The sequence below is a fragment of the Phoenix dactylifera genome, chromosome 10, assembly GCF_009389715.1.
Source record: "Phoenix dactylifera cultivar Barhee BC4 chromosome 10, palm_55x_up_171113_PBpolish2nd_filt_p, whole genome shotgun sequence".
In the NCBI taxonomy this organism is placed as follows: domain Eukaryota; kingdom Viridiplantae; phylum Streptophyta; class Magnoliopsida; order Arecales; family Arecaceae; genus Phoenix; species Phoenix dactylifera.
The window spans coordinates 2511645-2536103 of NC_052401.1; the positions used below are offsets into that span (position 1 = coordinate 2511645).

At 41.0% G+C, this 24459-nt stretch overlaps 3 protein-coding genes across 4 annotated transcripts; all 3 read left to right on the forward strand.

Annotated features, from left to right (window-relative positions):
* Positions 1-209: 209 nt before the first annotated feature.
* Positions 210-1984, forward strand: LOC120112124 (probable glycosyltransferase 2). The gene has a single exon (XM_039130767.1). The coding sequence runs from the start codon at positions 375-377 to the stop codon at positions 1731-1733; it is 1359 nt and encodes a 452-aa protein (XP_038986695.1). The 5' UTR covers positions 210-374; the 3' UTR covers positions 1734-1984.
* Positions 1985-9401: 7417 nt separating this feature from the next.
* On the forward strand, positions 9402-15400 carry LOC103703067 (serine/threonine-protein kinase D6PK). Its single transcript, XM_008785762.4, has 3 exons — positions 9402-9912; positions 11761-13575; positions 14343-15400. Exons 2-3 carry the CDS (start codon positions 11975-11977, stop codon positions 15199-15201), a joined length of 2460 nt encoding a protein of 819 aa, XP_008783984.1. The 5' UTR covers positions 9402-9912; positions 11761-11974; the 3' UTR covers positions 15202-15400.
* A 2345-nt stretch (positions 15401-17745) lies between these two features.
* On the forward strand, positions 17746-24380 carry LOC120112125 (tyrosine-protein phosphatase RLPH2-like). Of its 2 annotated transcripts, XR_005513611.1 has the most exons (5): positions 17746-18533; positions 19117-19184; positions 19310-19489; positions 21679-21952; positions 23825-24380. XR_005513611.1 is itself a non-coding variant. In XM_039130768.1 (4 exons), exons 1-4 carry the CDS (start codon positions 18011-18013, stop codon positions 23999-24001), a joined length of 948 nt encoding a protein of 315 aa, XP_038986696.1. In that variant the 5' UTR covers positions 17778-18010; the 3' UTR covers positions 24002-24370. The 2 variants fall into 2 exon arrangements, 1 of the variants encoding a protein (XP_038986696.1); XM_039130768.1 differs by lacking the exon at positions 21679-21952 and having other exon boundaries at positions 17778-18533; positions 23825-24370.
* The last annotated feature ends 79 nt before the right edge of the window (positions 24381-24459 follow it).

The window sequence follows — 24459 nt, forward strand, 5'->3', positions numbered from 1 at the left end:
ATGAGCAAATCCAATGCACACACACCAAGTCACTAGCTGCTAAAGCCTAAAGGTGCTCCTACTCATGATCACGAGCCATATTTTGGCTGGTAACAAGGTTAAAGCAAAGGGGGGAAAAAAGTTATCAGAATTAAATCAGGCAGCACAAATTAAAAAAGTTTTTAATTTTTAGATTTTTTTTTTGTACAAAAAGGGAAGCCCTTACAATATTTATTCTCCGATGATGCCCGCCCAATGCCCTTCTTCTCTCTCTTCCTCCTGTAGCCGAGGGCGGCCGTAGTCGAACCAACGTCCCACCCAGCGGATAACGTCACCAGAGAGATTCGAAGCGAAGGAGAGGAGAAGGAGAAGGGAAGCAAGGGAAGCGACCCCGAATGGGTCAGACGAGGGACCGTGGCAGCCTCCCCACCGCCCGATCTGGCGGCGGATCTCGCCGGCGGAAGATCCAGAAGAGCTTCAACAACCTGAAGATCACCGTCCTCTGCGGCTTCATCACCATCCTCGTCCTCCGCGGCACCGTCGGTTTCGGCAACCTCGGCGGCCCCGGCGCCAACTCCGACTCCGATCAGAAGGTCATCGAGGACATCGACCGCATCCTCCGCGAGATCCGCTCCGACTCCGACCCCGACGACGAGGAGCCCCCACCTGTCGACTCCGCCTCCAACTCCACCTCCCTCGCCGCCGACAATTCCACCGCCACAGCGGCGGCGGCGGCCAAGAACTACACCCTCGGCCCCAAGATCTCCGACTGGAACGAGCAGCGACGCCGGTGGCTGAGTGAGAACCCCGGGTTCCCGTCCAAGGTCGCCGGAGGAAAGCCCCGGATCCTCCTCGTCACCGGATCGCCGCCCAACCCTTGCGATAACCCCATCGGCGACCACTACCTCCTCAAATCCACCAAGAACAAGATCGACTACTGCCGCCTCCACGGGATCGAGATTGTCTACAACATGGCCCACTTGGATCGGGAGCTCGCCGGGTACTGGGCCAAGCTCCCGCTGATGCGCCACCTGATGATTTCCCACCCGGAGGTGGAGTGGATCTGGTGGATGGACAGCGACGCCTTCTTCACCGACATGGCCTTCGAGATCCCGCTCTCCCGCTACGACGCCCACAATCTCGTCATCCATGGCTATCCGGATCTCCTCTTCGGCCAGCATTCCTGGATCGCCCTCAACACCGGCAGCTTCCTCCTCCGCAATTGCCAGTGGTCGCTGGATCTCCTCGACACCTGGGCTCCGATGGGCCCCAAAGGGCCAATTCGGGAGGAGGCCGGCCGGATCCTCACTGCCAACCTCAAAGGCCGGCCAGCATTCGAGGCCGACGACCAGTCCGCCTTGATCTACCTCCTCTTGTCTCAGCAGGATCGGTGGGGCGACAGGGTCTACATCGAGAATTCATACTACCTCCATGGCTTTTGGACTGGGCTGGTGGAGCGCTACGAGGAGATGATGGACAAGTACCACCCGGGGCTCGGGGACGAGAGGTGGCCCTTCGTGACGCACTTTGTCGGGTGCAAGCCTTGCGGCAGCTACGGCGATTATCCGGTGGAGAAGTGCCTCGGTAGCATGGAGAGGGCCTTCAACTTTGCTGACAACCAGGTCCTCCGGCTTTATGGGTTTGGTCACAGGGGCTTGTCGAGCCCCAAGATCAAGCGGATCAGGAACCAGACGGCAACCCCTCTCGACGTCAAAGACCAGCTGAGCCTCCAAGCTCGAATATCCAGTTTATGAGAAGCATTGGCTGGCCATTCACCCTACTTTGGTGCCGCTCGAGGTCAAGTCTATGCCATTTGTTGTGAGACAGGTTCTTCAACTTGATCAGGCATGTAATGTTAAGCATTGGATGTTTAACTTTTTTCATAGCATCATACTCTCTGATTTTTATCGTTACCTGCGGGATTTCTTTGTGAATGAAAACTGAACAAGAAGGGGGAAAAATTCTTTTTAACTTATTCTTCAAATAGCAAGTCAATTATAATGAATCTGTGAGATGTTCAAGTATATGCAAATGCTATTATTTTGGTTTGCTATTAAACAAGAAGAAACTATGCAACTCAATTCATCTAAAATTTAGTCTCTAAATCGAGAGGCTCTCATCTATTGGGAAGACAATGTAGATGCTTGTCTTCAAAAATTTTGCATTTGGTTGAATAGTTTCCAAGACTCATGACCTGAGGCATTGTAAATTTTCACAATGAAGAGCTTTCCATCCTCGATACCGAATAATAACTACTAACACTAGGTATAAAATATAAACAAAGATTGGGCTACCTCTCCCCTCATGATGTAAACTTTAATTCCATTCTTAATTTTCTTTAATGGCCTACAACTACAACAAATTCAGCTTAAAGTTACTTAAGAAACTGTAGCCAAACAAACACGTAACAACTTGTGGAGCAGCTATTCCAAAAGGAATAACTATTCCTATTCCACTTTTACTTACACCTGAACCAAACATCTGTGCTGGTTTAGATGTGTTGTACTCTCATTAGGATTATGTTGTAGAACTGTTTCAATGTATTTGTAGATGAGCTTTGTGAGAATTTTGTTGACAATTTGATGAATTAACAGTTGGATCACTATCGGTGCTGTTGCTTGTTGGAGTGGATTTTGTGAGGCTATCCTTATTTTTTCTTTTCTCTTTTCCTTAATTTTTCCATTCCTTATTGGACAATGAAATTGCGGTAGTATTATTTCTTCTTTCTGAAACTAAGAATCTGTTAGAAAAATACCATCATGTTTTGCCTTCTAGAATATGTTATTAATAGGCTTTATCAGAAACCACAGGTACTCAACCATAACCTACTTTGTTTCTCCCTCCCTCTCTCTCTCTATAGTGTAATCTAACCTACTTTCTTTATTTTGATCCCGCCTTAGTATGCAAGAATTGATCTAACATTTAGTTGGAAAGCAAACTCTAAATTATCCTTTCTTTGTTTGTTGTTCCTTTATCTACTAAAACATATATTTTGTGGAGGTTAGTTGGTTTTTTACTACTGATGTTGTTTTTTTGCATATATTTAGATCATTCATTCTTGTTTTTTGCCTCCATCCTTTTCTCTTTTTTTTTTTTTTTTCATTATGGCCCATTACTAATTATATCCTTCACGCTATAGGGAAATGAGGTTCGTATGAGAACTTTTTGAGCTGCATCCTTGATCTTTTTGGTTGATCTCTGCAAGCAGGTTAATTCCCAGTGTAGGCAAATAACATGACAATAAAAAGTGAGGGAGAAGATGTAATACTGACAATTTCCATGATTGAAGTCAGTCTCAATCCACTACATCATGAAGTAAACGCCCTAAAGTGTTACATCTATTGAACTGAACAACAAGATAAAGGGGCTATGGCTTGTTATTCTTTCTGGAATGATTTTGAAAAAGATTCATCATAGTATGGCTATGATATTGCATAAGGTTATACCATGAAAAATGATTGATGTTGCAATACTAAGAAGCATTTCATGGTGTTTGAAGGTGAGAATTGCGTCGGCTAGATAGGCATGCATATTTCATCAACTATCACGATAGTCAAGATATCAAACATAATGTCTGCCTAAATTTTGCTAAAGTATTTGTCCTTTTCATTCCAAGAGTATGAGAGTCTAATAGCAAAAGAACATCTTAAAGGTTTTGTGGACATCGCTGAAGGCAGTTGGAATGCAAGAATTCAATCAATTGTCTGAAGTGTGCATAAGAGAAAATGTGAATTCATCCCCAATTCAGAGGAGCTCGGAACTGAAAACTGAAGAAATCACTTCATTGGCAGTAGTTAACTTCAACAGATGGCACAACAAATCCTCAAATATACATATAGGATAAGTGATGTAGGAGCATTCAAGCACATCTTTTCAAACATTGCTCTTATGAAATGGTACTAATTCTTAAAGAACCTTCATCCTTTTCTTTTTATTCCTCCATTTGCATGAACAGGACTACATTTGTCATCTTAACAATCTTGTGGAAGCACCACCATCTGTACTTTTCTCTAACTGATTTTGATTACTATTATTTTCCTTGTAGAAGTAGTATTGTTTGATATGGACCTGGAAACCAGTGCCTCACTAGATGATAGAGCCTCATGATCCTGAATGAAGCGATAATCAGCTAGCCCTGTCCCAGTTGTTTGGGTTGAGAGACTAGTTGTGGCATTACTGGGAGTCGCGTTTTTCTAAATTTGATAGTCATCTGCATAGAAAAAGACATTTTATGCGCTTGTTTATTTACATACATTCTCCATACATTTCATTGTTATGGAAACCAAAGATCACAGTGCTTAAGGTGCGTTGAGCATTCCCAGTTCTGACCTGCACTTGAAATCTCTGCCTCTAGACTTCTCCTTAACGTGGATCAGATTCTGAGACCAGGTTGATCCAAGGTCTGGAAAAACTATAAGGCCTTATTATGGATGACCAGTCAATCTCCTTTTGAGGCAGTTATAGTGGGTAAATACTTAGGTTTACCTCTTAAATCACCAATATCTGCTTGGTAGCTACTTATCATGAGAGATGGTTTGCTGGTTTTACTTGGACTTCTCTATCATTTCCCTGTCAATCAGAAATTCTGATTAATCTATTCCTTTTCATATGACTATTGGCATTTGTGGTAGAGCTGGACTGAGAAAAGAAGGATATGTTAGAGAGAGCCTGACCTGAGAACTAGACAAGTATGAATCTCGGAGTAACGTTCGACGGAACCCTGGTAAGTAGAGCTGGATGTGTGTAAAGTTGAATACTGAACAGACAGATATAGTTCTTTATATATGCTTGTGGTTTGGTATCACCCATGGTAAAGCAAATGTTAGATAAGCGGTATAATGATGCTTATGGGTTATATATTCAATTGCTGCCAATTTTTATTTTATGCATCGCGGTTTCTGTTTCTCTGAAGCAAACAGCATCTTTCTCACTCAAACAAAAGGTTACACATGTTAATGTACAAATCGGATGTTTATTATATGTAGGAAGAGTTTATGGTGATTAAGGTATGAGAGTTCAGATGATATGATTATTTCTAGTACTAATTCTGAGTTAGTTATTACGCCCCTTCTAATGGAGCACTTTACAGCATACATGGAAACGCTGGATGATTGAAGTAATATAATAGCATGCTGGCTGGAGTCATGTTTTTGTGGCTGGCGGGAGCTGAGAAATATTTAAACCCCAGTTGCCGGTTGGGGTTTTGGCTCGTTTGGTGATTGGCCCCGCGTGTCTGGGAGCATCACGAGCAGGATGGCCCGCTTGCTGTAGGTGCAGGACAGGTCTTCTGTCTTTTTTTACTGTTTTTTCTTTGGTTGCATGGTCGGGGTGATTAGCATTACTGTAAACAAAAGAGAGAAGAAAGTCTCTGCGGTGAACTGAACCAAGGAGATATGAACAAGAGCAAAACAGAATAGCAGTTAAAACTCTATGATTCGGAACTCCATATGCATCAGTTCCATCCCATGGCATCCTATGTGATTTTTAAACAAATTAGTCATCCCATGCCATCCTTTGGCAATCCGATCGATCCAGCAGATGGCAAGAGAGGTGGATCAGATGGCTGAGCGTGCAAGAACATCGATCGTTCTTTTGCATGAAAGATGCCATCAAGAAGAAATATTGTTCAGATTTTTGTTAGTTGTGATGTCGTTCGTCATAATCTAGGCTATCTTTGTTTCGTGAATTAATCTCATATAAATGCTGAATAAGCAGTTTATTTTGTCAGACATCAAAATTTTTGCACCTCTATCCGGCATAATTTTATTCAACAGGTATATAACCACGTTAACTGGCTTAAACTTATTCAACGGGGAGGTACCAAACAATTTTATTCAACCTTTTGATATGGCTTTGATTCATATTGAATTGCAAAAAAAAAAAAAAATAATAATTTATTTATCCCAAATTAGTCAACCAAACAACATTTCCACCTATACAGGTTTATTCAAGGCTTCCAACCAAACAAAATTACAGATTTATTTATATAAGAAAAGTTAAAGTTGAATTTGACGGAATACAAGAAAATAAAACAAGCTATTCAGAATATTTTCCGCATAAAGAAAGTTCTGTTTTTAGTGATAAATATTTATTTTATTTATTTTTCAAGTTACATGGTAAAACTAGTGGGTTGGTGCATGCCAACCTAATTATTAAGCTTATCATGCATTAGTCTGAGATTTAACCGATTGCTTGTTTTTAATGATTTCTTGATATGTAGATCATTTTGATTATTATGGATAGAAATGGGCAAGATTTAGGAGCTAGATCCACCATATCAAAAAGCTGAATCTGCTCAGAGGTCATATCTTGGGCATGTGACGTTTGATTGAGATGATTCTTTTTAATTAGATAAATTTTCAAACTCTACAATATTGCACCATCCCCTAAAGGGTGTGGTGCACCAAACAATCAGGCCCAAAATTGATTATTTGGGCCCAAAAATGGATCCGCCAAACTTAAAACTTTCTATTTGAGAAAGATTTTAACTATATGTATTTTTCAATATGGAAGAATTAGGTGGAGCATTTGAAGGTAAAATCGCTAAAAAAAAGTTGAGATTTACCTTATGTAGAATTATAGCTTTCTTTATATTTATTTTCACTAGTAATATCAATTTTGGAAAAGCTGAATTTTTTTAAAATTAGAAGAGAAACTCAATTCAAAATGTGCAAGGATAGACCTCGCTAGTATAATTAAAGGTTAAGTATTTCTATTTTTTATTGCTCAATGAAAGAAAAAGAGAATCTAAATCTTGTTTTTCTAATTGGAATTCTTTCTAAATATTTTAAAAGATTCGAATTGAGCGGTTTGAGAAAATTATTTCTGTCTCTCCGATTGAATTTTTTTTTTATACATTGAAAGCTCTAATTGATTGATGTCAGACAACTAGATAATAGCTAAGGGCATTCTTGGAAGCCTCATGAATTGGTTTCTTACCTATGGTACATTGTAAAATGTAAAAAGCGATTGGATTCAAAGAAGTGGTTCAGAGCCTCGATTCTAGCCTGCCCTGCCCCTGTGCCCATCTCTAGCTATAAACCCCACAGGGGAGGCTCCCCTCTCTTAGTTACTACAATGGCCAATGATTAAGATAACCAACCATCAAATGATTGAACCTACTCCTTCTAGGCACCTTTAGAACTTCTCTTTTGTTGCTCTAATCATTATTTAAAACATCAATTTGACTGGTAACCAGGGGACATTCTAGCAGGCCTAGAATTCTCAGATTAGAATAACCTTGAAGCAAACAGTTTCTCCAGAAGATACAGATTAAAAATCGATACCTTTAATATCCACTTCCTTGGAGTCCCAAGTTTACAAGCCGGGGGGTCCTCCCCCTCCCCCCACCCACTCTGCCCGGATTCCTAACGGTCAATCAGCAAAAAGAGTTGATTAGCCATATGGGAAAAAGAGGGGACGGCATATAGCTTATTAGCCGTCCGGTCTTGCTTTTGCTCCAACGCGTTAAAGTATTGACCGAGGACCAGGTCCACCGCTTTACCCCAATGCCTCGTAAGCTGGTACGCGCTCAACCAGGAGTTAAAAGGCTATGCTGATGTTGTTCCCAGCCCCAATCATGCTATGATCGATTTGGAGCTCTTCAAGGTTGAGAAGGAATACTGGTTCTGAAAGCAACGAAGGTAGATCTTAAAATGGATGCCTTCATTGGTTGATTGATGTGATGCGAGGCGCTCACTACGTTTGTCCGTAAGTACAAGTTGCCTCATCTCTTTTTTTGGGGATTCAGTAATTGCCTGACTTAGAATCCCAGACTGTGATAAGGTGGGCAAATTTTCAATTAATTATTTCATTGATGCTGAAATACTAAAAGAACAATGTTTGCATATGCTTAAACTTTCTCTTTGAATTTGATTATGGCTTTTATATCGCTTTGAAGTGCTCAGATTCTTTTTCATATCTCAAATAAGAGAAAAAAAATCATTAATGATTGATTATAAAAATAAAAAAATAAAAAAGAGTAGATGAGAAAGCACAGTTTATCCAAGCGAGAGAGGGAGAGAGACAAATGGAAGCTCCCCAGGTGCCCTTTTTAATTGTTCATAAATGAGACAAGCTGTGCTTTCTCCTGTTAAGTAGTGCAATCATTAAGATTGCGCCCGAGCTATCCCTTTCAAATGTGGCATAATTTGGGGACCAACTCATGTGTTATATTTGGTTGTATTTTTAAATCTGTCTCCTAATGTTTCTGGCATCTATTAGTAAAGTATCTATCAGCATATTTAATCATTGCAGCTGGATCCTTGGAAAAAAAACCCTCCGTGTCTTGCGTGGAATTAGTGCTAGGCAGCTGAGCCTTTTTAGGTAATACGACGTAAGTAAAATGCTGAATGGCTCGAAGGATTCAAACCACAAAATTACAACTTAGAAGATGGTAGAAGTTGAATTAGATTAACCGAGGGGGGGAAAAATTGACAGGTTACGCTTCACATGTGGAAGTAGGTGCCTTGACCGAGCCATCTACATGTTCTGAATCCCATGAAGATTTGAATCACCTAATGCTCCTTAAGATTCGTGTTGAAAATCCAAGCCAACCATTTGATGGCAAACGATGGAAGGATTTCTATGGAAATTTGTCGTCCTAAGCTGAAAATAATTTAAATTAGATTCGCTTATGCAGTTTTGAGTTATAGCTCGAAAAAGATGATTCAAATAGAATGTGTGAGATATGTCTCAAATTGTATTATAATATGCGTTTTTCTATATTTTAAATTTTTTACAAATTGTCCTATTTTGAGGAGATAAGGATCACCATACCATGCGATTTATGTTGGATGCAACAAGACGGTCAACAAAATTATTTTAGTTGCATTACATTTATATCACATATTGGACCTACCACTAATTGAATTGCGCACTGACCGGCTAAAATTGACCGTAGAACAAACTTGACCCTTTCTTTTTTTTGGCCAATAGCATTGGAGACTCATGGATTTTAAATCCAAAATTTACTCTAAAAGACATGGGCAATAAAAGAAATTCTATCATCAAGGAAGTGGCAACAAAATTCTGAGTCATGCCGACAACAAACCCTAATCCAGACAAATCATCCATGTTTAAGTAGGTAATAGATCAAATTCAATGCCAACCAGCTCTGCTAATCATCCAATACGGATTGATACATCATTCCTCATTTTCCGCTGGAGTTGCAGTGAAACCTACGTCCCATTGTGGTCTTTGTTTTGTGGAGACCGAGCTATATTACCTTTCCACCGGTTAAATAAATCATTGGTGCGACAGCTTACAAATTGCCGACTCCAAGGACAGAATGCTCATCCGATAGCGAAGCGGACGAAGGCAGGGTCCCATGGCACAGTTGGGCTCACGTTGTTTTATAGCAAGAGAGTACTCATTCCATTTCCTGCCTCGTACAGTGGCGATGCCATCGTGAATGGGGGGCATTCAAACGTAATTCATGGGCAAAATTCGGTCTCTCGCTCGCCTTCCAGAGTTCTTCCGAACGCCACCGGCGGTGCACCCAAGTGAAGCGGGGCCCACCAGCTTGAATTATTAAGCTCGCGATATTTCCGCGGAGCGGGAGCGCGAGATCTTTCCGATCCCTTTCTTTAGTATTATTATTATTATTATTATTATTATTCCACCTCACTTCGCTCATTTTCTTTTTGAACTTTTCATTCTTTTTTGTTTTTTTTTCACTGCTTTGTTTTCTTTCTTTTTAATTATCTTCACTCTATGGTCTTTCTCGTGATGAGCGAGCGTCTTCCACTCTGCGGCTTTTTCCCTCTTCTCCGCTTCCCAACCCTAACCCTAATCCTCGCCTCTCCTTCTCCTCTGCTTCTTCGCCATTGCCGATCTCGGAGCTGTTAATCCGCCGCATTCTCCTCTCTCTCCTCGATCGGTGAAGTGGGTCTGCGATCTGAACTGTTGCTGGCATTAGTGGACTTCTTCTAAGTATGGCTTCTTCTCCTCTCTATCGTCTCTTAGCTGAGATTTTACGGCTTCTCCACTGCTTCTTCTTACTGGTTGATTTTGACTGGAGTAATTTTTGTTTTTTTCTTCCTTTTTTTTAGATGGGGAGAGAAAATCCGTTATAATTCGGGGTAGCTATTGTTTTTTTCTTTTTGATCTGAATTTCTTCTTTTCTTTATCTGTTGTTGTTGATCAGCTTGAAGAAATATGGGCAGGAAAAAGCGAAAATTACATGTGGGAAAAAGATTTGGAAATGAGCGTGGAATATGGACCCCCTCCCCCTCTCTCATCATCGTTTTTATTTCTAGTTATTCACCATCTTCTATGTATGCTGTTGAATCGGTTCGTGGGAAGAAAACTATGCGCTTCAAAAATTAGCGGAAATAAGTGCGCGTTGTGGATAGCTATTTTCTAACCATTCTCTTCAACTACTTAGTTCTATGTATGCTGTTGAATCGGTTCGTGGGAAGAAAACTATGTGCTTCTAAAAGTAGCGGAAATAAGTGAGGGTTGTGGATATCTATTTTTTTTTAATATATATATAGTTTTTAAAAATCTAACCATTCTCTTCGACTACTTAGTTCATGCAGTCGAATTGGTTTGAAATAACAATGGCTGCACGTCTCTAGGAAATTAGGGTCTGGCATCTCTTCTTTGTAATCTCAAGTCTGGATATTGGAACTCAAGTTATTCACATCTAGAACCGTGAGTACTTACAATTATGACCGTCAAAGCAACATAAAAGATTATAATTGTGCTTTATTGCGATAACTTAACTTTACGTTGCGCCTTCTGGTGAATGTCATGGATCAAAATTATATCTGGATGTATACTCAAAAATACATCTGAATGTTGTAGCAGAAATCTGGAGCACATGCAGATAGCCATAAAGTAAATTTCATTGAGGTGAAGAATCGCAGTTGCATCAGAAATGCAACTAAAGTGCCATCCTGTTTACTTTTAAGCGCTCACAATAGCTTTCGACAAAAAAACTGACAATTCTAATCATGTGGCTGCTTCGAGTTCTTTTTCATGCAAAGTTCTGTCTTTGGTGTCTAGAAGCTCAGCTGGTAACATAAATACTCATTGTCTCCATCAATTATTTTTAGGCATTTTGGGCTGCAGATATGACTAAGTTGAATGGGCATAGTTTTTAAATTGAGTACTCAACCCAGAAAATTCAGTTACTCGAGCTGTGTATCTTGCCAAGCTTGAGTAACACTTTGACTTCCAGGAAATGTCACTCAAGTTGATAACTCAAAGACTATCTATGTCTGACTGAGTTGGTGTTGTCATAAGTCTGATATTCTTACGACAAATGCTAGAAGCTAGATCAAACACTTTTAGAAACAAAATTATTCAGATCTGAGATAAGCTAAGGGGGAACTTTACATTGTTTTACGGCCAAGAAGGTACAAATTTAGCACCCAAGAATGTGACAATTGAGGAATAAATGTTTTTGACTACTCTTCAGGGTCAATCATGTACCTTATAAATTCTGTTCTTGTTGTTTGGCTGCAAACTTTCAAACTTTTGCATTTTACTCTAATTCCTGTTCACCTCAAAACACAATTCATTACCTAGTTCAAATTGCTTCGAGGTTGGGTCCCTTGTTGGACGCATTTTCAGTTTCAAATTTCTTTACCATGGTTGAAGAAGTAACTATTTTAATAAATAAAATTCAAAACCTACTGCTGAGTCATTTCTATTTTCATGTATCTGTATCCATTGTCTTTTAAATCTATGGTATTGTTTTTTAGGCTAACCGTTATTCAGCTATCAGCTGTGCAATATTTTCACCTTTTAATTTATTGCGGCCTCATCGTGCAGGATCATGGTGCACATTGATGTGGAGTAGTTGTTATGCAGGCCCTCTTCAACTATAGTAATTGATATGCATGAAAAGAATCTATACGAAAAAGTTTGGTTTTTCTTGATTGTACTTCACTAACCACTGGATGGATTGCTGGGAAATGGGTTAGTTATTTAATCACTTATCTTTCTGGTAAATTGGGTCATCTTGGTTGGTACAGCCACGCACAAAATGGGTTCATCAGGTGGTATTTCTGAGATTGTTGAATCGAATGAAGAATCAAAACCAGTTCATCATTCGCATAGATCTAAGACACTTAGTATTAAATCAAAAGCAGATGGAGATATTAAGTCTCATGGTCAACCTGTTGAGGATAACCTTGATCGGCTTTTGAGGGCAATTGATCTCAGGACATCATCAAGGGTTCTCGGCCCTTCTCACCAGGATGGTGTGGACTTGCTGCAGAAGAGTGCTCTTAAGAAGCCAGTTAAAGTCAGGATATCTCAAGCATCAGGAATAGGAATATCTGAATCAGTGACCTTGAAACAGGCACTGCGAAGGTTATGCATTTCTCAGGCATCAGAGATGGCTGCTATGAAAAGGTTATCAAAGCCAATTGGTATATCTGGGGTGTCTGAAGCTGGAACTATTAAAAGGCTGTTTGCATCTGTAGTGGTCCAAGCAAGTGACTCTGGTCTTTCACTAGAAGAAGAAAAAAGTTTAGTGAAGATATCCATTGTTCCTGAAAAAGTTGTCAAGGAGTCATCTGGAAAAGCTACTGATTTCAGTCAAACAAGCAACTTGGAACCATCTAAACGAGATGCTGCTTCTTCACCTCTTTCCGAAGTTCTCAACACAGTTAAGGTACCAAAAGTCAGAATTCAAGATGTTCTTAATCCTACCTCAGCAAAAACCAGCAAAAATCCGTCAGTCTCTGCAGAGATAGAGAAGAAAGGAAAGACGACTTCTGTAACTTCTGTATCTAGTCCCCAGAAAGGCACTGAATCAAGCAAGTCTGCAATAAGTCCACGACTGATCAAGCCAGTATTTCGGAGCAAGACGTGCAGCAAAAAGAAAGGAAAGAGGGAATCAGCTTCAAAATCAGGTAGTTCCAGCAGATGTGGAGAAGTTGACAAAGCTGGCGCGGCTATTCCTAGTAAAACAAAGTCAGGTTGCCGAAAAGAAGTTGTGCTTCCAGCATCCAGCAGTACGAATTCTGCTGGTGCAGTTGTCGCAGAAAACATTGACAGTGGTGCAAGCAAACCTGATTTCAGTCCAAATATCTGCAGTGGTGGTAGAGCTGCTGGTGTGAAAATGAGTGAATGCTCAAGATCAAGAGAAAAGGGGGAGTGCTCTCAAAGTTCTAAGAGTAGCATTGGTGATAGCAGCACCAGCATCAGCGAGGAGAGCCATCAGAGTGGCTCCAGCAGTAATGGCAGTAGACCTCACATGTCAAAGGATGCGAGATGGGTAGCTATTCGCCGCATCATGATGCAGCAAGGAAGCTTAGGATTGAAGAATTTTAAACTTCTCAAAAGGCTTGGTTGTGGTGATATTGGGACTGTTTATCTTGCTGAGCTAATTGGTTCTGAATGGTTATTTGCATTGAAAGTCATGGATATTGAATTCCTGGTGAGCAGAAAAAAGATGCTTAGAGCACAAACCGAAAGGGAGATATTGCAAATGCTGGATCATCCGTTCCTTCCTACCTTATATGCCCATTTTACGGCAGATAACCTCTCATGTCTCGTCATGGAGTATTGTCCTGGTGGTGACCTGCATGTCCTCCGGCAGAAGCAACCTGGAAAGTTTTTTTCTGAACCAGCTGCTAGGTATGTAGCTTCAACCGAAGATTGTATGCAGCTTAGCAGTTGCATTTGCCTATCAAGGAAGCATCATGGAAACTGTTAACATTATCCTTTTAGATGCATTTATGCCATGCAATGGTGCTTTATATCCTATTTTATTTAATCATCCCAATCCTACTTGCACTTAGGTGGGTGGTTTAGGAAGAGCATTTAGCGACATTCTAGAATTTTTTGTAGGGATACCACCATTAATAGTAAATAACAGCTACATTAACTAAACTTGCTAAAACTGCACTCTGCAAAAGTAGGAAAGGAAGAAACTGAATAAACAACCCTCTACATAAACCCATTGACTTAATTCAGAAAGAAGGCTATTTTGATAAATCAGAACCATGACAAACCCATTAATCGGTTGTCATGAAACTCTATACATGGCCAATTGAAGTATGTTTGAAGAATGGAATAGTGTGAGGCTCTTTTATGTGTAGCTTCTCGAGTGGCATACTGATTGCTGCTTCTTAAACAATTGTCTGAACCTGAAACTACAATCAGGAACAACACCTTAGTCAGAAAATTCAGCTATTCTTTATCTATAGCACCCACTGCGCCAGAAAAGAATCAGAACTACTGTGGAGATGGCCATGTTTAGAGTCGGTAACAATGGAGTTTAGAGCATGAAGTTGATTTCAAATTTGCAATGAATGTGTAGCCTTTATATTCTTTCATTATGCTTTAATAATGCGTGCACACTGTTAATTCTACAAAGTCATGCTGTGAAATCATTTTTACAGGTTTTATGTTGCAGAAGTCCTCCTTGCACTGGAGTACCTACACATGTTAGGGGTCATCTATCGAGATCTCAAACCAGAGAACATCCTTGTTCGTGATGATGGTCACATCATGCTATCTGATTTTGACCTTTCTCTCAGGTGTTCAGTAAGCCCTACCCTTCTCAGATCCTCATCCTTGGGTACAGAAGGGCCCGTAAAGAAACTGTCAGGACCCTGTGCTGAAAACAGTTGCATTGATCCTCTCTGCCTTCAGCCGTCATGGGTCCCTGTTTCTTGTTTCACACCCCGTCTTGTGTCTTCCACCATGGCAAAGACCCACAAGCTAAAAGCTGACCTAGGTGGTCAGGATAGCCCGCTTCCACAGCTTGTGGTGGAGCCTACTGATGCACGATCCAACTCCTTTGTTGGGACTCATGAGTACCTGGCCCCCGAGATTATCAGAGGAGATGGACATGGAAGTGCTGTAGATTGGTGGACGTTTGGAATATTTCTATATGAGTTACTTTTTGGTAGGACACCCTTCAAGGGACCTGGAAATGAAGAAACTTTGGCTAATGTGATCTCTCAGAGTTTGAAGTTTCCTGAGAGCCCAGCTGTTAGGTTCCATGCGAGGGATTTGATTAGAGGGTTGCTCGTAAAGGAACCAGAGAATCGGCTGGGATCAGTCAGAGGAGCAGCTGAGATTAAGCAGCACCCATTTTTTGAAGGGCTGAATTGGGCCTTGATCCGATGTGCTGCACCACCTGAGACACCGAGAAGCTATGATGATGGAACTCCAGTTGCAATGCGCAAGAAAAAGGAAGGTAAATGCCTGGATTTCAGGAGTAATGGAGAAGATGTGGAGTTTGAGCTATTTTAACAGAGTTCTCTTCTCTGTGGAGCGTGCTTGGTTTGGTAGCTGATGCCTGTCTTTTCGCTCCATTTTCATTATTTTAAGTGATAGCTGTCAATGTAAATGTAGATCCGTATATTGCAGTAAGCTTTCATTTCTTGTTAATAACATGCATATGAATCAAGAAATATGTCAATCTATCAACCACTTCTGTTTTGTCCTGCAATGGTTAGAGCTGAATCTGAAGTAGCTGCGATATATATGAAGCATGCATTTCCTTTGTTTTTCTGGATGAGACATGTTCTCTTGTTCTTGTTTCATAATTTGTTTCACGATTTTTAATGAGAGAAACTTCATGGGATTGTACATAACTTTTTGCATGAAGGGTTGGACGTAATTATCAATGAAACAGTAGCTGAATTGCTAGATGTAGTAATCAACATATATTGGGTCTGATGTATAAAGAACCTAAAGCATGAGGTAGAGCAGTAGCAAGCCCTCTGAGTCCACTGTACTGCTGCCTCTTTAATCTTTTGTTAACCCTGCCGCTGTATGTATCTCTTCCTCTCCATTTTTGTTGTCATCTCTGCTCTTGGAATCCCATATTTTGTCATCCCGAGCCATCTCATCTGCAGCAGCATCAATTTTGGTCCGTTCCTCTCTTTCTGAGGCCTGAGCCATTTTTTGTCCTCTTCAAGCGCCATGGTTGGTCCCTCCCATATCACAGTAAGAAAGCTTACTCATTTGCAATTTTCAGTGAATTCTACAGTGATTCATCCATCCTCTGAGTAGCATCTGCAAAAGCACTGCTATGAAGGCTGCGGTCATAGGCATGCTTCCAGGGAAGAAATAAAATTATTGTCAGGTGTGATCATGCACAACTGTTTAGTATGGGTAATTTTTATTTTCTTCCTTTCTTGTAGAATTTTCATGCATTTTTTTTTTGTTAATCTTTATAGAAAGGTGTTGTAGTTTTATGACTCTTGATATTCTTTTGGCATCTTCAGTGTTGAAGAGTGATCCAGCAGACTCACATACAAGGGTGGCATAAAGCGGCTTGTGATTGAGGTAACGTGGATCTCTGGGCCAAGGTGCTTACTATGTCCAGAAATTTCTGATATTGGCCAGTGCCATGCTAGACAGAGGTGAAAATAAATATTGCAGCATGTCAATCTAAGCATATGCTGTTCTTTTTAATATAACAAAGGAACAATAAAGGTCAAACAGGTTGCATGTGACAAATGAAGATTAGTGCCACATTACTTGTTGTTTGTGGATTAAAGTTCACTACCTTGTCAACTTCAAATTTGTGCAAGGAAAATGAACCTATGCTGATTTATGATGATTGAAAAAGATTATGGTTTCTTCATCTGCAATTGATAATCATTCAGAATATTGTAAGACAAGAAGAGCTAATTTTTGTTTTGGTGGGATGCTGCACAAGAAATAAATTGGCTAGGGTTATGATTACGTGCACGACGACATTGTATATTGCACAAGTTCTTATTGTCGTGGTACTGCATGAGTCGTATAGTAATCCTTCCTTAATCATCACATAGAGATCTCGATGCTAATATTCCAGTCTGAATTAAACTGCTTTTTCGTAATTAAACTGTCGGGGCAAGGTATGGTTTCTTTGCTTATTTGATAGATGCTTTCCTTATTTTACTGATTGCAGCATGCTGAGAGGTACCCCCGAGCACTGAAAATTATCCGCTGCAATTCACAGAGATGTGGGTTTGAGCTTCAGACGGTGGAGACTTTCCAGCCAGTGCCCAAGGAAACCATTGTTTTTTCTGAGTGGAATAGCAAGGAGCTGCGAGCAACACTGGTGAAAGAAAGAATGTAGCGTGGAGACGAATACCAATCAGGGTCCAGGTCTCCCAGACGACAGATATTCCCCAAAGCTACGCCTCATGCTCAGTTTTGTAAGAAACAGTACAAGGGCAACCTAGAAAAAGGTGCTTGTTAGAGAAGAAAGAATTTGGCTATACTGAAAATTATAGGACTATCTTTTGAGATTTCCCAATCATGAAAAAAAGGGAAACTAAGCTGCCGTTTTTTTCAAAATGCTACAGGATATTCGTAATTACAGGCATTATAACACCGGTCTACAAGTAATTGAGAGAGAAATGTAGGTTCAACAAATAAACAGGAAGATGAGAGCTATCTATTGAGAGACGGTAGCTCCAATTCATCAAGATGCTATGACCGTACCACAATATTCTTTGCCTGGCTATTTCTTTCTTGACAGGGCACAACTTTTTATAAGCTAGCTTGTCGCGTGAAGGTTCTTTCAAGTTTTTTCTATCATCGATATTTTCGTTTAGCCCCACCTGATATGCAACAAATCCAACAATGAAAACTAACTAAGCTTTGGCGTATCCACTCAACGATTTTAACGACCAAGTAAAGAATGAAGCCAATCTGAAATGTTCAATCGACTCTCCTAGATTTGGAAAGGGGTTTGAGAAGATGGACGTCTTAAAAGTATTTTTAATAAGAAAGTACCAAGGGAGCAGGTGAAGAACAAGATTCTGCAACAGATTTCTAGACGAGTGTGCTATCTTAAATAGAAAATATCTGCTACTAAGATCTCCCTCCACTCAAAAATATATATAGATTCAAATACTTAAGTCACCTTTCCACATCCCTAGGTGCATCTTTCCATCATCCATTTCTTGGACCCATACGTTCCACTTCTAAGTTATTTAAAGGTACAGTCACTCCCACTTCTAAGAAACCGCACGAAGGAAGGGTTACGATTATTCACGAACGGAACCCTGAACCCCACGGAGTAGGAGAAAGCAGAGTAGGCGGAGAGACTGTTTACCAAATGGGGGAGACCGGCGAACGCACCGATCGGACGGTTATCTGCATAGGAGACATCCATGGCTACTTTTCCAAGCTTCAGCTCCTCTGGTCCAACCTCGAGGCCGCCGTCGGCGCCGCCGCCTTCGAGGCGGCGCTCGTCATCTTTCTCGGCGACTACTGTGACCGCGGCCCGGACACCCACCAGGTGCTCGACTTCCTCCTCTCCCTCCCCTCCCGCTACCCGCGCCAGCGCTACGTCTTCCTCTGCGGCAACCACGACCTCGCCTTCGCCGCCTTCGTGGGCGCCCTTCCCCCGCCGCCGGACGGCTCGCCGTTTTCCGCCACGTGGGCGGAGTACCAGCAGAGCGAGGAGCGGGAGGGGTGGTTCAAAGGGGAGGGCTACGAGGCGATGCACGTGCAGGGGAGGCGGTGGGGTGGGAACATGGGGGGCCACTGGAACCCTAAGAAGGGCATGCCCTACAAGGGATCTATCTATGATGCCGGCCCGACCTTCGAATCCTATGGCGTCCCCCATGGATTGGCGGGTGAGAGGAGCTCCTTTGATTTCTCTTCCAAGGCTGATTTTTTTTGGGATCAATTCACGGGTTTCTTTGATACGGTATTTGATTCATAACGAGATTTTGTGATTGATTTCGGGTTTCCTCGATACAATTTCGTTTCTATTCAGCTGGTGTCCAGTAAAAAATTCTTTCTTTAATGGAATCCATTAATAAAATTCTTATCAGGCTTGAATTGGTAGCTGAGAATAAATGCAAATCGGTTCTTTGACATCTCTAAACATACCTCTTACGATGTTCAATAGTGTCAAATGACTCTTTTTTTTATAAAGAATATCGAATTTTCTGTTAGAATGCTTTGTGCTATATCAATATACCCATTTCATCACGACGCAAACTTCATTAGAGAGCGGAGCAAACGCACGCACACACAAAAAAAGAGAGGGAGGAGCCAGCCTTTGGTTTTGTGATCCAGTGCTTATGGGTTCCCCTAGTTTCTGCAGTTCTATTATGAGAATATTGCTGTTAATGGTATTGGTATGCATTAGTTACAATAATTTCTTTTAAGTCCTGATATATGCCAGTCCTCTGTCACATGACTTAATTGCAGATTTGGTTAAAGCAGTCCCTGATAATCACAAGAAGTTTCTTGCTGACTTGGTTTGGGTTCATGAGGAGGTACTAGTTTTGGGAAACAACTAGTTGCAAGTTTGCTGGTTTGCTTTTAATGATATAAAGCTTTTTGTGTTAGGTATAAAGAAATTAAGTTTTGTCCCCCCCCCCCCTAATAACGGCAACTGCAGGACAATGTTTTAATTGACACTTCTGAGGGAAGGATCTGCTGCAAACTAATAGCTGTTCACGCTGGCTTGGAGATATCCAAAGGCGTCGATGAGCAGCTAAAACTTCTAAGAGCCAGGGACACAAGCCTGCCGAAGGTGGAAGATCTTAGTGGGAGGCATAATGTTTGGGAAATACCAAAGGTTAGGCAAGCTTCTATCCCTTTTAGCCTTATCTTGTTGATGCTTCGTATCATTTAAATAGCTAATGCACAGCAGAAGATATAGTTCAGGTGTGGTAGGGCTAGTTTGAAATGGCTGATTTTTTATATTCAGTGATAAATATATAAGAAAAAGCTTCTAAATCATGCTGGGAGAAGCCCTTGTACTTTTCACCTACATACGTGACATATCCAATTGGTTATCTTTAATATAGTTCTACTTAGAACTCCCAGTATTTATTTATATAATTGCATGTTTGTAGCTTTCCAACTTTTTATGGATGCTCGTTAGGTTGCTCCAGGCATGGAAAGATAAAAAATGTAGTGCTGTACGTAATGTCCAAACAAGATTAGTAAATGAAGTTGAAATTTCTGCTTGAAGGCTCATATAATTCATTGCAATTTTTTTCTATGCATGGCCAATCTCATGGCTTGAGGATCCCGCCTCTCTGCACCTTGAACTTCATGGATTTTCAAAGTGCACTATATGGCATTTTTGTAATTTCTGAAGTGTCTTATATTGTGGTTATATCGGCTAGGGATTGTTGTGTTTTTGTTTACCATGTTGTGTTGTGCCAACAATTGACATATGCAGAAATTATGTGTATCAATATTTTATAGATACACAGATATGTTAGCTTCTTCTTGATATGATTTTTTTTGTAATTATAATGATTAGTATGATATTTGTACCCTAAAACACAAGTATTTTCATAATCACGTTAACACAGCTAGTCTTATTTGCCAGTTGTTGCTGTTTCTAAGTTATTGCTATTAAATATATGAACAATACTACAGAAGAATACGTTACTACGATGCATGATGAATGGTGAGCTTATTAGTAGTATTTGAATTTAGATGTAGAGACATGTTATTCTCTTTTCTCATTTGGAGTTTGATATGTCCGAGATCACTTACGTCCAACTTCAAGGTAAGAAGGCCCACCTTTAAGAATCTTTGGTGAAAATTGCACCTCCATGGTGTTCAGGGCCCATTATTTGAGGCAAGATATCAAACTTTGACCATGGTCAACAAGAATTGATCCTCCATTCAGCATTAGGCTCCTCTAGCTAAGATAAACTTGAGTTTTGATACTGCACCAATGACCAAGGACGCATGGAACATCATGGTTGGTGATTTTTCATGCAGCTTCTTGCCTTTAACCCTAAGATACCTTTTGCAGATATGGTTGATCTTTTTACATAGCAAATTTAATAACATTGTGAATTATCTTTTTCATTTAAAGATTTCCGTAGAGTTTCTTTTTTTTTTTTAAACAATCAAATTGTAGCTGTTCTATCTATTTCGACATCCTTTACTCTTGTTCGACTTTCTTAAAATATCACCCTTGATAATTTTCTTATTTTTTGTGATGGACATGTAATGGAACTGTAATAATATGAATTACACTTTGCTATTTAAATGGCGTGAACTACGAAATAGATTATCTTTGCCTATCATGGTTGAACTGAATTCATTCAGGTTGAGCAAGAATTATGAGACTGAACTAGGATGAGGTAAGTACTCTAGGTTACTATGCATCCACCAATGGTATACCTAGGTTTTTTTTAATGGCAATATGTAGGGGTACAAAATTGAGCTGTAACAGGTGCCTTGGCAGCATGTAGATGAGGGTTTTCTTGGATAGAATAGAAATGTCCTTTATTTCTTCTATCTTTAGGTTGGACCTTATTGGCTCGGAAACTTCTTTTTTGCACATTCTAATGAATGATTTTTTTTCCTTCTCTTTGTCAAATAGTTATGGTGTATGAAGCAATATTATGGACAAAAATAGGCATACCAACACAAGAAAATCAAAATAACCACTATATATATTCTGTGTACACCCAATATTATCTTAGATCACATGGGGCTTCAAGTTCAGGAATAAAATTTTCTTGGGGTTCGTTACTGCCATAACTTCTAAAGCTGTATAGGATATTTATAGAACTGTGAACTGTTTGTCCACAGTTCTATAAATATGTGTCAATCTTCCAACTTATGGATGAGTCCTTTTGTATGACTTCAGCATTCCTTTTTTATGATTTGGTAGAGAAGGGCTTGGGTTTTTGGTTGCTTTGAAATTTTTTTTCCTGAAGTTACACTTTGAGAAGTAAAACATATGCCTGTAATGTAATTTAGTACCTTGATGTTTTTTTTTCTTTTTGATAGCATGGATACCTTCATACCATTCTAGTATGAGTACATCCAATAAAATCAGAAAAGAGAAGAAGGCGAAGAGGAGAAGGTGAGGACTTCAAACTATACTACAGGAAACCACCAGACTGCTGGGCGACGTGCGAAGCCAACCAATCAGCCGCCCTATTCACCTTCCGCTACATATAAGTGACACAAGCATCCACACAATCCTGTAGAAGACCACGGATATCGTATATAAGAGGATGTCGAATAAAATCAGAAAAGAGAAGAAGGCGAAGAGGAGAAGGTGAGGACTTCAAACTATCCCACAAGAAACCACCAAAGTGCTGGGCGACATACGAAGCCACCCAATCAGCCGCCCTATTCACCTTACGGTACACATGAGTGACACGGATATCCACACAATCTTGTAGAAGACCACAGATATCGTACATAAGAGGATGCTCGACACCTGCCCTAACATGACCCTAGATACACTTGATAACAGTCACCGAATCCCCTTCAAGCTGAATTCGGTCAGCCCCTAAAACAAGGTGAACATAAGAGATACTATCCTAAGCTGCCCTCATCTCCACTTCAGGAATAGAAGTATCATGGAGCAGACGACCCCCTGCCGCAATCAATCTAGAGTCGGGGTTTCTGATGACAAACCAACCCTACCTCTCTTCCCTTCATTTGACACACTGTCGTCAAAGTTCATGTTGAGAAAGCTCAGGGGTGGGGGCTTCCAAGCGATAAATATCGTCCAAGACGTCCTCAAAGCTAAATGAGAGCTCCTAGTATCTCTCACAATCCCGATTCTATCAACGGCTTGAGTCTGAGCATGCTCTATTGCATGGATAAGCACCTTGTCTGCTACAATCCTCGGGCTCTGCCATCTACCCTCAAAGACTCTAGCGTTTCTGTCCAGTTAGACATGATAGGCAACATAGGTGCACCTGGCACCACTGACCGAGTTGGCTGGTCTTTTTATGGACTCCTTCAGGTGATCAATGAGTGCCGCGACCGGGGTTGGCGATTGCAAGAAACAACAAACCGCACCTGTTAAGTGCCACACCAAGGCTGCCCTCGGACATCCAAAAAGAACATGCTCCACTGATTCCTCCACCTCCGTGTATCTATTACAAGTGGGGGAAAGCCTCACCCCTCTTCTGTAGAGCACATCTTTGGTCGGCAGACAGCCACACGCAACATTCCATAGGAATAAGGCGACTCGTGGGCGAATGCGAAGCCTCCATAGCTAGCTCCCATCAATTGATCGCGACGCTATGACTCTATACTACTCCCCAAGATCGGAGACCCTCACCTTGGACTGGCAAGTTGAGCCCAAGTCCTATCCGGTCTATCGAACCTCGGAATCGGCACGACCAGGATCCTCTCTGCCAACTGCTCCCCAAAGAGCCGTTGAATCATCGGTACATCCCAGCTCCTTTCCTCTGGGCTAATAAGGTTACACATTTGAGATTCGAACTGTCCACATTAACCATAGTGGGCCATAACCGCTGAGGCAGGTTCGAAATCCAAGTGTCATTCTGCACATCAATCGATTGGACATCGCCGATCAGCCATCTGATTCGAGGCAGCACCCTCGGAGCACATGTCGCGTCAGATGGAGTAGTGCCGATCAACCTGGAAATTCGATGCTTTGTCTAGTTGCCATACTTAGCTCTCATCAAAGCACTCTATAATCCCTTAGGCTCAAGTAGATACCGAGCCACATATCTAGCTGCTAATACTTCCCTCCTCATCAGTAGAGAGCAAATGCCCAAGCCTCCACTATTATGGGGCTGATAGAAAACCTCCTAAGCCACCAAATAAACACCTCCCCTCCCGCCCTGCATTTCCCAAAGAAAGTCCCGAACATCCGCACCGTTCCCCGGCCTACATTGCGGTCTGGTCACCCACCACTTGCTTGACGAAAGATCCTAGAAATCACACGAATTTTTAAGGCCTCACTACCCAGAGCAGTCCCTTCCCTCTCTCCCTTTTCTTTTGATGTTTCTTAATTGTAAAACCATGCATGTGAAATTTGATAGGTCGGTGTCTCTTTGATATGGTGAAAATCTGTGTAGCTAATCTTTTTGCATCTTCAAGTTCAAGTTTACTGTAGATAGGATGCTGTACAGATCTTTTTTAATATTACATATATTTGTTGCAGGAGCTGTCTGAAAAGCCAACCATAGTGGTGAGCGGTCACCATGGGAAACTACATGTTGAAGGCCTTCGGTTCATTATTGATGAATGTGGCGGCTTAGAAGACCTACCAATTGCTGCTATAATATTTCCTTCCAAGATGATAGTCCGTGATACAGATAAATTTGCAGCGCAGAACTAAGTTTATCACAAGCAGGTTTTCAGATTCAATATGTACCCATAGCTATACGTGTTACTCAAGGACAAGTGTATAACTTGCATGTGCCGTGCACCAAAATTAAAACAAGTGGGCAGCTGTGTTATTGTGGGATTGAATATGAGGTCTTTAAGTAACACTTAAAAAATCTCACCTATGATCTTTCAACAAGCCTGCTTCATAGGCTTCGTCGGAAGCAATCTAGCTTCCTTGTATTCAGTGAGGGTTAATGATAGTGTTTCAGTAAAATAGGCTTCAAGCATCATAAAGGCCTTGGCAGTGTTCTTTCAACTACGTGTATAATTGCATATTTGCATAACCCTCCTTTTTATTTATATTTATATAATTTTCATACCTAGATTTAGTGAAAGCTGTTACTTCAAGCTGCCAATGGTCGGTAGAATTTTGTTTGATATCGAAGGATTGGCAGCCGCAGAATCCTT